The sequence below is a fragment of the Anoplopoma fimbria genome, chromosome 18 (genome assembly GCF_027596085.1).
Source record: "Anoplopoma fimbria isolate UVic2021 breed Golden Eagle Sablefish chromosome 18, Afim_UVic_2022, whole genome shotgun sequence".
NCBI classification, from domain to species: Eukaryota; Metazoa; Chordata; class Actinopteri; order Perciformes; family Anoplopomatidae; genus Anoplopoma; species Anoplopoma fimbria.
Window position 1 is genome coordinate 11686261 of NC_072466.1, and position 14047 is coordinate 11700307.

The window sequence follows — 14047 nt, forward strand, 5'->3', positions numbered from 1 at the left end:
TGCCCTATGTCAAAACTTAGCAAAACCCCCTGCAGCAACTCAATGTGAAAAAATACACAACCATCGCAGATCAAATAGCATTTTCTAACTCTGTAAGACACAGTTGGCCCATTGTCGGAAGGTTTCTGCCTCTGTTTGATACTGTAAAGATTTACAGCCCAGTTGGAATGAAAATACTGCCGTCTGGGTTGGGAATCGAGGAGAGAGATCCTCTCAGCGACGACATCGGCTGGATTTCTGTTGGTTAGAGAGTCATTAGTCACTGTATTCAGGGCTGTAATGATACTCTATCAGTCTATCCTTTAGCCCCACCCTAATGCTTACATTTATAGCAGTTTTTACCTCTCTAAATCTCTTATTGGCTTAGCATGTAGATGATTGCACTTTTTTTTTCACAATGATCAGGGATATTTCAGAATGAAGAAACAATTGCTGTTTCATAACCAATAGAAGATATAGGCAACTATTAAGTTAGGTCTTTACAACCTCTTTCCCCATTAAGGAGAATGGGACACAACCAATGCATACATCATTGTGCACCAAAGAGTAACAGCACTACTAGGACCAGAGCTATTGATAGTACTGTTAGTAATTGGGGAAAAAAGCACTTTTCAGATGTGTGTCCGTCCACTTATCTCTGATTCATATGTCTTCTGCACTGAATTGACTCCAGCAAATGTTTGCGCCAGCTTAACTTAGTTATATTGTTAGTCTGGCTGAAAGTCCCTCTGAATGAGGCATTCTGGGAAGTAGTCAATTTCAGGCTGGCTCCAAAAGTTTTCACTTATTCAATGGAATTTCTAAGGCAGCAGGCAGACAAGTCCATGACTCTATGAGACTATTTAGCAGCTCCAAGGACAAAAGACATGCATTGATTTAAGACATTAAAATCTATTCATTTTCAGCGTTAACTTCATCAATTACGCTGACTAATCACAACAGCCGGAGTCTCAGGTCTTTAGCTGCTAGCTGTCTCCTCTGCTTCATCTCCCAGGTCCGCCTCAGCTCCACTGATGATCCACCTCTTTGCCCATTTGTGTATTTGATGGAAGTTAAGCTGTGTCGTCACTGCCAAGATGGTGACACCTACATTGAGCTTCACAACGGCTCTACAGAAACCTTTGGGTGACGTCACAGAGACTATGTCTATACTTAATAAAGTCTATGGTTTTAGCAGACAAGGATATTGCATCACGTTTAGCAAGCTAACAAAGTATGGGTTTGATAACACCCTTAATTCTCATGTTGTTTGAGTGATGTGATAGGATACAAAGGTCTCTGTGGTCACAAAACCAAACAGTCCTAACATTTGCAAAGGAAACTGAGAGGCAACACAGTTTGAAGCCACTAACAGGTGTAAAGTTTGCGTAAAATCCTCATGGGTAATGAATTTGAGAGGAGGGCAAACAGTGTTTTATATGCTTTTAACCCTCCACTATAGCTCTGGCTGCACATTGGTATGTGTGTTCCCTTGTGCTTGTACAGGATATCCAATTGAGACTTAAGGACTTTAGAGGTAGTTTGTAATGTTGTAACTCTGTTAGCTCCGTTTCATTATCTAATCACAGCCGTTCAGTTACGGACCGCAGGATCTCTGATGTCCCTCCGGCACTTCAGCCACGGCAGCAGGTGTTTGTTTTAAACACTGCTATAAAAGTGTCTCTGGCAGCCCCTGTGTCTATCACTCCTTTTCTAATGGACATGCATCTGCATCTGGTGAAGCTCAAGCTGTTTTAAGACCATCGCTAAGTTGACAGGGGCAGAAGAAATAGACAGGACACAGAGCGGATGGAGCATGAAATATAGACAGCAGTACGAACAGATATCCAGCTGTACCCAGAATGTTTCAAATGCTAAAGCTTTGGACCACATGGGACACATGAGTTTCCAAAACTGGAGTCATATCATCATATATGGACCCAATGAGTCTACTGCCGGCAATGTAATTGCAACAAGTAGTGTGTTTTGGGAAGAAACCGATTTAGAACATTATATGTATTCAGTGCTCCTGTGTGCCAAGAAACCCAATCTGTAAGAGGAGAAAGGAAAGGCAATGTTTATGGAGGTTCATATCCTCTCTTCTCTCATCTGTTCCCCCTTTCTCTCCTCTCTCGAACACAAACAGCTGCTCAGTGTAGCCTGTGATAGCATCCGCCGACTACAGTCTATTCTTGGAGTTGGTTCTAATAATAGCCCCTAGCAGAGTAATGTCAAAAGTCTGCTCAGATGGGACAAGTTCGGTCCAGTGTAGTGGTTGGCTATCAAACCTTTTTGAATAGGTTCTTGTCTGTAGACAGCATTGGCTTCTTTGGCTAATTCACAAACATTATAATTTGTGTTGGCTTTATCGAAAAATCTGAAACAATACCTGGCTTGAGTCCAGCGTTGAAGTAGCAGACTAAACAGAAGGTGGAGGAGTAATATGAATGTGTGTGTGCCGTGTGCACTTGTGGGTATGAGACCGATGACAGACTCAGGCTGACCTAGACCTCCTCGTCTTTATCTCTGTCCAGGCCTGACCGCTAATATGGCCCAGCACCCTGTCAACACACAGAGAAAAAAAAACATGCCTCCCTTTCTCACACACATGCGAACACCCCAAGTCCCACACACTGTACAGGTTTTCTCTGCGGAAGAGGTAAGGTATAACTTAGCCCGCATTGCTACTGTGATTCACTCTCACTTAGGGCTCGTCTAATTATCTGACAATGACAAGACGCAGAAGCTCTCATCATGGACTGTATAAGACAGGTGGTAGTGTTTTACCAAAATGATAAAGAGGGAGCGATGGAGTGTGTGTCAAATCATAGAGAATGTAATGACACACACATGCTAAAACTAACTCTGCTGTGTTATTTTGTTGTGGGTTTTTCCTCCGTCATTTTCGCACAATGGCTTCTAATCTAATTTAGTCATTGCTGGTGTTTACTGAAAAGCCAACGTGTCATGGAGGGGCTCTTATACGTGGCACTCTGAGGTCATACTCTTGCAGTATCTTGACTATTCTTTCACTACGTGGTCAAACTTACTGCCAAATATACACCAAATACACCAGGGATGCATGTTGCAATGCTTAAACGATGCTATTCACCTCTCAATTACCTTCTATAATGGAGTAAGCTTCATCAAAGGGGCCCATTCAGGAATTTGGTGGCAAACTCGGTGAACTCTCTGTTGTTGGATGGAGTGAAGGGGATCTTGCTCTGCAGACATCTCTGATAACATTTTGTAGCTTTTTAGTCATCTATTTTGACTTCACGCTTAATGTGTTGGAAGGTTGTCTGTAAAATGTAGGGTACATTCAGTCTTAAATGTTGGAAAACATATAATGTAATGAAAACTAAACTGATCCCAAAGCTCTCCGCCATAACCACAGCTTTCTTTGGTTCCTGGCACTTGGGTGTCATCTTGTGACTTAAAAAAGGACGTTGGTCATGTGGCAACATAATGAAATTGTTAAGTTTTGATGAATGTAAACCTTGAGTTTATTGCAGTATACATTTCTGCTTCAGTCCAGTTTTTAAGGCATGTATATCTTTTATAATTATTTATCATTAAGGTTGACCAATTGTCAATAATCAACCTGCCTGTTGGACAGTAAACCACCATCCTGATGACCTGTTTTCTTATGCTATAAAGACCGTCAGCAGGACAACTTCAGAATTTAATCAGGGAAACACTTCACAACCCAGAGACTGGAATGAACCTTGCTCCGTCTTATTGTCACTTTAAGCCTCCATCTGTCACACCTTTTGATGTATTCAACCATGCAAGAGATTGACAATGAAAGAAAGAATGTCGACAGCCAACATTCATCTCAACCCTTGTTACTGTCACACTTTTAAAAAGACGACTTTTACGACTGTACACTGCATGAAAAAGTTAAATAGAGACCCACTGGTATATTGAGAGGGGCTACTTTTAGCTAATCATATGTTATCTTTCACCAAAACGCCAGTCATTCCTCATGTCCCAGTAGATTTGAAGTGTTGATTTTATAAACTGCAGTGTGCAACCAGCTGTTGCCGTCTGCTAAAGATAGCACCATTGTTTGGATCAGCCGTGACATATGTTGAAACACGCATGTTGAATGTTGATGACTTTATTTCTGTCACGATTGAGTCTAGACAGATTCTGCCACTAGCTGTTCCTCTCACTGTTGTTCCATGTCAGCAACAACAAATGACGATCTCTGTCATTTAACGACCTCAGCAGCTCTCTCATCCAATCAAAACCCAGCATCCCATTACCTCACACCTCTGATATGAAGGAGCGAGTTTAGGCAGGCGGCGTGGTTTGATGATTCAGCGTTGGTCCCGTCCTTGTTGACCTAGTGGAACATCAGATAATGATGAGGCAGTGCTGACTTCGACAGTGTAACCACCTCTCCCACGTCCAGCCGATATGGACGTGGAAGTCCAAACATTATGAGCTATCTGAGGGCGGCATTCAGGGTCAGAGGTCAAGTCTAGCTATCACAGAAATCCCTGATTTCTTTTTAAAAGAGGCAGATTGGTGAAGAAATTATTTTATGTCCCCATTATGAATGCAAAAAATCCTTCTGCAAGAAAATGCTGATCACCTAGCTTACAGTACACAAGGATCTTTAGAAGAAACACAGCTCAGAATTTGTTTCAGTTATATAAAAATCAAATGAGCTGCTTAAAATCAAGTTCAAAAAATGGGTAAACTAGAACATGTTTTTGCTGTTAATTTGTATTTAAAATGTCTTTTGTTAAATTGCTTTTGTGTTATGTAATTTTTGTCCAAAATGTCACAGTTAGAGAAGCTAGAGACTAGAGAGAAGCTGCAGTTATTGATTATTGCAAGCATTCAGGCTGTTAACAATAGAATCGGCCAGGCTGACATGGTCTAGGAGAAAATGGATGTGTATTTGTGTCATGTGATTATCACACTCAACCCCTCCTCTTCGTGCATGTTTCAAACAGGGTTTGAGGGTGTGGATATTATCAGAATTGAAGACATCAGTGGGACTCTTGTCTGTGTGGGGTCTGAGGGGGGGGGGAGCTCCACAACTGAGTGATTTTCTCACTGATTGTTAGGACTCCACACTGTCAACACAGCATCTATTCCTGTCTCTGCATCCATGTTAAAAACACCAACTGTGTATTGCCGTGTGCGTGTTTTAAATAGCCAAAACAGCTGGGATTTTTGGAGTCTAACTGACAGTTGTGGTGAAGTGAGAATGATGACGTTTACAGCCCGTGCTGTGGCATCTGTACGTGTTAGTGTGTGTGTGTGTGTCTCACAGCAGAGTGATGTGTGTTATCCATTAACGTAAATGGGGGGAAAACTCTGAATGTAGGGCAGGGGGCTCAGTGAGGCAGGATGGGGGGTTGAGCTGTTCCACTCTCTCCATCCTGGAATGTACTCCAAACCTTCACTACCACGACTCTAGGGACTTTTAGACTATGTCACCATCCAGCTATGTCTTGCTTTAGTAGAATATACCTGTGTTATATAAAAGAACACTGCATGAGCACAAGCCTCTTTAGCAGACAGATCTTGTCACAAGAAGTTCCTGCCAACTAAGGGCTTTTCTAGCCTACACCAAATCTGTGCTGACTGGATTTCTTGAGACCACTGATTTGATTACGCACTCATGCATCTGAGCCAAAAGACAAAGCTGAACTTTTCCTTGATCTCCAGAATTTGAGACTAGGTTCTCATAGCTTTCTGTAAAGGTTCTCTGAGCTGTGCCTGCTTCATAGTTAGAAAAATCACTGTAGTGAACTTCCTAGCATAGCCAGTTTTCCACCAGTGGCCTTAGATGGGCTCCAGAAGTGCTTTTGTGGTGGATTAGGAGCCTTGCTAAAGGGCATATTAATGGCAGTTTGCTTAGTGGTAAAGTTCCAAAATCATATTCATTGTATTTCTCTGGATTTTACAAGGCAACTCAGGTATTTTATAAAAAAAAGAAAAGATAAGTATGTTAAAATATCATCCATATGTTCTGTATCTGTTCCAACACTTTTTTATGGCTGCACAATTGCATGAAAAATAAAACCATCTAGATGTCTTGTGCATCGTTAAGTAGACTTCATGTAAATCAATGGCTGTCTTGAAGGTGGGGGTTTAATTTAAAACGTATGGCATGCTTTTGGAAATTGTCGACTGTCATGTAAATTAGATTAGTTTATAGTTCATGGGATGAAACTCTCAAAACCACTAATATGCTCCTTTAAGCCTCCTTTAAGGTTACCACAGTCCCAGTGTATGTTGTAACTCTCTAGCAGACACACATACACACACTCAGAACAAAAGCTAATAAAGTAGTAGAAAAGGTTAGATTACCCACACTAACACACTAAAAATGGAGCAGAACCAGAAAAAAGCCCACAGCTCAGACCACCAGTCCTTTGACATTGCAAAGTCTACTTTGCATAGACAAAACAAGAATGAGTGTGTTAACTATGTCCTTTGGCACGCATGCAATTAGATATGTAGACACTCGTGCAGCCGTTCATTTTCACAGTGTGAGGTCGGGTAAGTGCATCCATTTGTGGGAAGATAAACATGACGGTAACGCCTCAGATTGGCTCAGTTTAGGGAGGTTTGTGTCTCTCTATGCCACTCACACATTTGCATTCTTATATATACTGTGCCACCAACGTCCAAGCATGACACAATTGTATCTGTATATTGAATATACTATCCATCTCTTGCATGTAAGGCTGTCAAATGTGCATTTTCACACACAAACATACTCGAACCCAACCAGCTGCTGTCAGCTGGATACTGTTAGAGTGTTAGCTGAGGGTTCAAGAATTAGCTCGGTGAAAAATGGTTGTGTCTGTGTGTGTGGGTCGATGGGCTTGTTAATATGAGTTTGCAGATGTCTGCATGCCTTACTGTCTGTCTGCCATCTGAGTGGGAAGCAGGAGAAAGAACTAGAACGGAATACATTTTGTGAGTCTAAGTGTGTCTATAAACAGTGATTTGAATTCTCGAGGCATTGCCTTGGTGTGTGTGTGTGTGTGTGTGTGTGTGTGTGTGTGTGTGTGTGTGTGTGTGTGTGTGTGTGTGTGTGTGTGTGTGTGTGTGTGTGTGTGTGTGTGTGTGTGTGTGTGTGTATCAAGTGAATGTTGGGTCTCCGGCAGCGCTTTAATGTTGTAGATTAAGTAGGCTCTGGCTGTGTGCTGATTGAAACCAGACGCTTTTGCTCAGACACATACCCACATATGTAAGCACATTGTTCCAATGCACCTTTTTTGAGAGAAAATTATTACAGAAAGTGTGCTATTTTTTCAATCTGATTTGGAAAAAATCTCTCTATACCTCTATTTATGCCATCTCCCATTTTACAGTTTCTCACAAACTCTCCTTGTCTCTCCTTTTTCTTTTATGAATATACAATACATCTGAATCAGTGGTGGGTCAAGTTGCACGTAGTTCTTGATTCACCCAAGATAGAGAATAGTTTAGATGAGTGCCGACACTTTGAGACTTAAGCTCACAGAAAAAGTCATAGTGGTTATCTTTATTCTGGCCAAAATCTCAGAGAGCTAAATCAGACCAAGTATAAAAGAATGCCCTAAAACACTGACACAGGTCTGATCTCATCTCAGATTTAGCGTTGTTTAATATTTCATTATACCCCTCTGGTGTACAGGCTTTGTCCCAACTGTGTTCTGCATCGGTCAGCACATGGCCCACAAACAGACACATACAGACATGCACACACTCTGGCCTGCAGAGCCCAGTGAAAACAAAGCTGGGCTCTGCCAGTGTAAACATAGCCCATTGTTACGGGCACTGTTTCCCGCCTCGTATCTTCGCTCCCCGTGGCGGTCCGGGGCTGAGAGGTACAGCGCTGGAACTGGTCCCATTTAGTCGAGTTATATTAAGACTCATTTGCCATGCGTTTATGTGACCATGTCATTATAATGCAGGCTGTATAGTGTGATTTATGTCCCTGGTTTCTCTCCCTTGCACTCTTCTGTCTCTCTTTTTCTGCTTCAGATTTTACTGCTTGGCTCCATAAGTGTGGTTTGCGGCCGTTGGCTTCGAGATTTTTAAGCTTTTTGACAATTATTTTTAGACAAGCAGCAGTCAATTTAATATAATGTACCAGCTTCTGCCAACAAAGTAAGCCCACAGACAACATGGGAAATGGCTGTTTGGAAGGATGGATATTATAATGTTAACTAAGCGTGTTGGATACGATGCATGCATGTGTATGTGCATGTATCAGGTGGCCTAGAGTGTGCATGAGCTTGGGTATCTCAATTATATGTCCCTAATTGTGTGAAAATGTGAGAGGGTGTGCGTCGCATCATAGCGTCTCTCAGCTGTGACCCTGGGCCACATGTGCAGCCAATTAGGGCCAATCAGAAGGCTGTAATCAGGGCGTGGCGTGGGGATGGTGGCAGCGTGGCAGTGGGGGAGTTTTTTAAGACCCATGATTAGTGTGTCAGGTTGATGAGGAAGGACAGGGGAAGCTGCCGGGCCAAATCCAATTTCTTCATTTTCTCTGCATTCTACACTTCCACATATGGAGCAGCTTTGTTTATTTAGTTTGTGCCAACCAGATCAGAATAAAATTGGGTTTCAAATTCTTGTGTTTTTAACCTATTTAGGCAACAGATTGGTGTGGTTCGCCACATGAGATGATGCAATTACAGGAAGGTATTTAAAGGAAAAGTATACCTTTCTACAGCTGGCGACTCACCTAACACCATATGAATTCTCCTGATGCAGAATGGGGATCCCATCTAAGCAGATTAAATTTAGTCTGGCATCGATCTCCTGCCTATTTTGCTGATAGGAGGTAGGAAAGCAAAGGCTGGAACTAGATTCACCAGCTATTTGAAGTGGTTTCAATAAACCAGCTTTGGTGATAGACTCAAAGATAGGATTATCGAATCCAATCAAATGTGCATTGCTCCATACAGCTCTCTCTGTACAGTTGACAGAAGATAATACAGTTGATGTATGGCAAAATGAGTACAGTACTATTGTGTGCCTATGTAAGGCAATTACTGTTCTCACTGGCTGCACTAAAGTGAAAGAAAATGTTAGAAACTTTATTAAGTCAGTGTTTTAAGGAACATATTACTCAACGCAAATCAGATCATGCAGTGTTTGGACTGTATTGACCCCGCTGTAGTCTAACGTGTGTAAGTGAAGGACTCTCATTTATCCAGCAATATGGCAAACAAATGTTTAACTTTGGGGTTACAACTTTTATAATACTGGTGTGCACTTGCTATACACTCAATTTGCAGTATTAACATTTTTATTGTGGAAAATAGGTATTAAATCCAAACAGCCTTGCTGGTAATCTGGTAACTCCCATTTTCTCTCAGTGGAGTAAGCGTTTCACTGAAAATGTTCATATCTGTGTTGGCTTTTCTTTAAATCACAGCACAAAACACAACTGCTGCAAGTTCATCTCATTGATACCAAAATACCACAGAAAAGAAAATTCTGCAAGATGCAATAGAGCTTAGGCAGCAAGATAATCGGACCGAATGGAAAGTTGATGTACAACAACTTCTACAGCTGCATAAACCTCTGTCGTTAATTTTAATGAATGCAGCTAGCTAGACATGTAGGAAGATGACTTTTTTCCTAGCTTAGGTACAGGTGTAGGCCCCCATCTTTAAATTGCTCAGTGATGGCTGTTGACATATCCGTGCATTTTACTCCACTTACACCAATATATCCCATAAGTCTCTACTGTCAACAATCTATCTTGAACTGTATGTCATGAAATTATCTGTACGATAAATGTCAGCAATCTTCCTGCACAGCCTTTTCATCATTGCTTGGATTAAAAAAAAAAAATCTTGCAATGTGTTCAAGGCACAAGTGGTTTTCATTGGAGGGAGCTTTGTGAGGTCTGCTCCGCTTTCCTCCTGCACTTTGATTGACTCTTGGACAAATGCCAGAATCTGTCTCTGGAAATTTGATCAGTGTGTTTATTCATCGGCCTTTAAACAAATGGTCCATTTTTACCCTAAATCTCATGGTACAGCTTCACTATTAGTGCCACTGATGTCAGCTAAACCAGGCAGCTGATCATCCTTAAGTGCCTATTTCTTTGTCCGGAGCAATGGAAATGCAAAAAAATGGTCATCTGGTGGGCTGTAAATCACTGTTGATCTGACAAACACGGTGACCGGAGCGTGGCCCGGCCGCCGAAACCACATGTGAGCGGGCAGGAATGCACGGCCCGCTGCATTGTGGGTTTTGCGTCTGTGGAGAAGGAGTGCAGACTCCATGACTCACAGGACACTGTGAAGTTGGGGGATGTGTAGGGGTGAGGGAGGGGGGGAGGGGAAGCATAACTTTCGGGAATCAGACTGCAAGGTCAGAAGGAGGGTGTGAATCACGGCCATCATGCTGTCGCATTTACGGCGTCTTTCTCCTCCATCACAATATACCTCCAATGAAATATAGACAGTACAGCTATGTGCACACAAAGGGAGGAGAATGGCTCCCCAAGAGGCAAAAATCATATTATTGCAAGTTTTTGAATATTTTCAGACTTATGGATGTACTGATAATCTAAGATAAATGGATATAAGCAGATAATATTGGCATTTTGGTCATGCAGAACTGAAATAGATATGACATAAATGTTCTTTTTAAATGAGATATTACCTAATAATCCTAATTGTATGTTTCTTTGATTCCCTTGTCCCCAAACTCCCCTCCTTTTCTCCACCTATCCTTCTCTCTGAAGTCCCAAAGAAGTTGCTCCAGGAGCAGGGACCCAGACCGCCGGTGTACTCCCCTCCACCCAGCGCCCATGACCCCAACATAGTGGGAGACAGCCCTCCGGAGGGGAGCTCAGTCAGAAGCCCCGACGCTGTTCCAGGTGAGCAAAGTGATGAACACATGAGCTTTTTTCACTCTCACACGCACACTCACGGCCTCCCATGGAGAGCAGTTAACACTAAACAGTCCCGAGGCCTCCCAGGCATCAAGAGAAACAGTAATTCAGGTCCCAAGTCAGGGCATAGATGTATGTATATTTAAAGTCACACGGGTTCAACTGTTTCCATATGTATTCCAGCCAGAGCCATTGGTTTGGACCATTTATGATCATTGGTCTTAAAAATATACTGCTTTACGAGAGCCAATGATGTGACCACAGTCTAAATCTGCTTGCTATACTATCTAACTACCATAGAGAGAAAGAGGGAGAAGACAATGAAATGAAACGGGGGGAGGAAAAAATGAGACGCCAGCAAGGAAGGAAACTTAAACAAAGCTTTATTCATGAGGGATGGTGGCCTGCCTCCAGCACACTAATTACTCTGCTCAGCTACCGGCACTGTACTGATTAGGAGGATAGACAGATGAATGAGGAGCTAAGAGAGGGAGCGGACAGGAGATGTATCGCTGTGGGGCTGGCAGTTCCTGTTGAATGAATGGCTTCACTTCCTTGCACCGGCTTCAGACACTAGACATCTAGAAAAACCTGTTTCCATCCCTGATGCACCGATAGGGGATGAAACATATGAAGGTGGAACAAGAAACATTAAACTGTAAATAAAGGTATCCTGATCGTCTCATTTCTCTTTGTTTATTTTCAACTGGACAGATTGGATCTTTCTGCCTGACCAACATAAGATAAGATAATCCTTTATTAGTCCCGCAGTGGGGAAATGTACAATGTTGACAATGACATGTTGTCAGTTTACAAAACAGCAGGATCACCATTTTCACAACATAGCTCTCACTCGATATCTTTCTTGCTCAGAGTAGGATGAGAAAAAGTGATAGAACTTAAATTCTTGATTTTCCCTTCACTTTTTTACTAAACTCGAAAGTGTTTCTCAGTGTATTTATTTATGTTGTTGGTTGTTTTCATGACAACAATTTAATATTGCTATGTGATGCCTACATTGGGGTAATTATTCAAGCCCAATATGTCATGGTAGCATCATCATACCATATGGAAATTAGGTAGTTGCCCGCATTATCAGCCGGATTTATTTGTGCCTTGTGAAACTTTAGGATCTTGTCACGAATTTTAAATAAAACTTGTGAATTCCAACACCACTTGGTAGGACAGGACCGTTTTTTAGAAATCATCCCACCCGTTAGAAAGGTAAAATAGGTTTAAGTTATAAACCACAGGTTTTCCTTGTCTCCGTATTTGATCTGCTCGTTGCTATGTGGTGTTTCTACACTGCAATTCCCAGAGATCATTTGACCACTAGGATGTTGTCGTTTAACTGGAATGTTCTTTAAGGAAAGTCCCGTATTTTCTTTTGTTCCTTCAGCGATGATGCCAGTTGATCCTGGTCATAAAAACCTGGTTCCTCTTGTCTGTTTCTAACACACCTCTGTTGCTGAAAAACATGAAATGCTGTGTATCACTCTGTATAAGGCAGATCATGTTTGGTTCAAGGATTTATCATTTTTTTGCTAGAATGTCATTGATTATTATAATCATAATATTAATTATTATGATTTGAAATAAATAAATGTATTATTAATAAGGATTTCACCTGAAGCTATCATGATAAAGTATTCAATCAAAAGAAAAGCTCCTGCATATTCATCATTATATTCTCTTTTTTCTAGCAATTTCTAACAATTTGACTATTTATTTACGTGCGTTATTTGTTGGTTGTTAGCTGATGTGTGCACCACAGCAGTGGGTCCAGGTGAAAACATTTACCTCCTCAGTGAGCAATTCCCATCTGAACTGCATTTATCAGATAAAGAGAGCCTGACACACCTAAGAGACTCTGCAATTAGAGGTCATTGGTGTGTGTGTGTGTGTGTGTGGTGTGTGTGTGTGTGTGTGTGTGTGTGTGTGTGTGTGTGTGTGTGTGTGTGTGTGTGTGTGTGTGTGTGTGTGTGTGACTGATCACCAAAGCAAGCTCACCTGCACTGACAAACAAATAAAGCATTTGAATATGACTATGCACACGTGCACACAGAGTTAAGACTTAGTTCGTTGAAGGGAATGCTTCTGTTTATTTTGGCTGCCTTAGCTAAAGGGTTGTTTTTTTCAGTGAGACATTGCTTATTCATGGAGCTAAAGTTACATTAGTTACATATCCAACCTAAACACTTCTTCAAGTAACTAGATGCGACTGCGCTAAGAAATAAATTGTATAAATCTAAGTGATCAAACCATTCTGCTGATCCCAACTCCTCGACTCTTGCATACACAACACAAGCCAGCATGTAAACACAGAAAGAACTCATACTGTGCTGAAAATCCAGAGGAGGAAACAGTTGTTCCCATCTAAAAATAGATTGTTTTCTGAGATTTTGGGGGAGCTTCTGAAATGTTGCCAAAGTGCAAACTTTTCCCATGTGGTTGTCTGTTCTTTTTAAGACCTGAGTCAGAATGAGTTTGACAGAAGCGGATGTTGTGTTATCTTCTGAATCACACAACTCCCTCTGAACACATGTGCGTGTTTATGCGTTATGCTTCATTTTTACAGAAGCGTATCTCCTTAAATTAAAAACCGCTGGGAGACTGCAGATGATTCAGTGGTCTGAATGCTTTAGTCACAATACCTCAGAAACAATACGCTCTGACTTTACTGTAAATGAGCCCACAAGTAGCGTCATAGTCTGACTGTACATGCGGTAATGAAATGTTTAAATCATACTACATACTCCTTGAGCTTGAGTGTAGTCATGTACAAAGGAAACCTATTAAAAACATCTGTGTCTAAAATAAGAATTTGAATGCTAAATGAATTACCCTCTTGGAATGCAGTCTGCTTTGTGTTGGTGAACTGAACTTTTCTGCTTTTGCAGATAGGAAGAAGATTAGGGAGACTAACCCCAACGAGGAGAAGTTTTCAGAAGCTGGAGGAGGAGGCGGGGGAGAAAGTCCACTGCGGCCCCCGGACATGAATCCCATCCACAACTTCACCTCTAGCGCCAACATGGCCCTCATCAGCAACGCACTGGCAGCCTACAATTACATATCAGGTAGGTTCAGATTCATATTATCTTGTGTCATCATCTCACATGATTAGCCTAAATATGCAGGCAAGTAAGAGACCCTGACCTGACCTCTTTTCACTTCTAAAAAAAAAAT

At 41.6% G+C, this 14047-nt stretch overlaps 1 protein-coding gene across 2 annotated transcripts in view; it reads left to right on the plus strand.

Moving 5' to 3' along the window:
• The window catches only part of LOC129107302 (protein eva-1 homolog A), a 71436-nt gene that overhangs the window by 54159 nt on the left and 3230 nt on the right, over positions 1-14047 (plus strand). For both annotated transcript variants that reach the window (XM_054618755.1, XM_054618756.1), the window contains 2 exons: positions 10712-10846; positions 13762-13938. In XM_054618755.1, coding sequence (XP_054474730.1) covers positions 10712-10846; positions 13762-13938 — 312 coding nt within the window. The remainder of the gene's footprint in view (positions 1-10711; positions 10847-13761; positions 13939-14047) is intronic.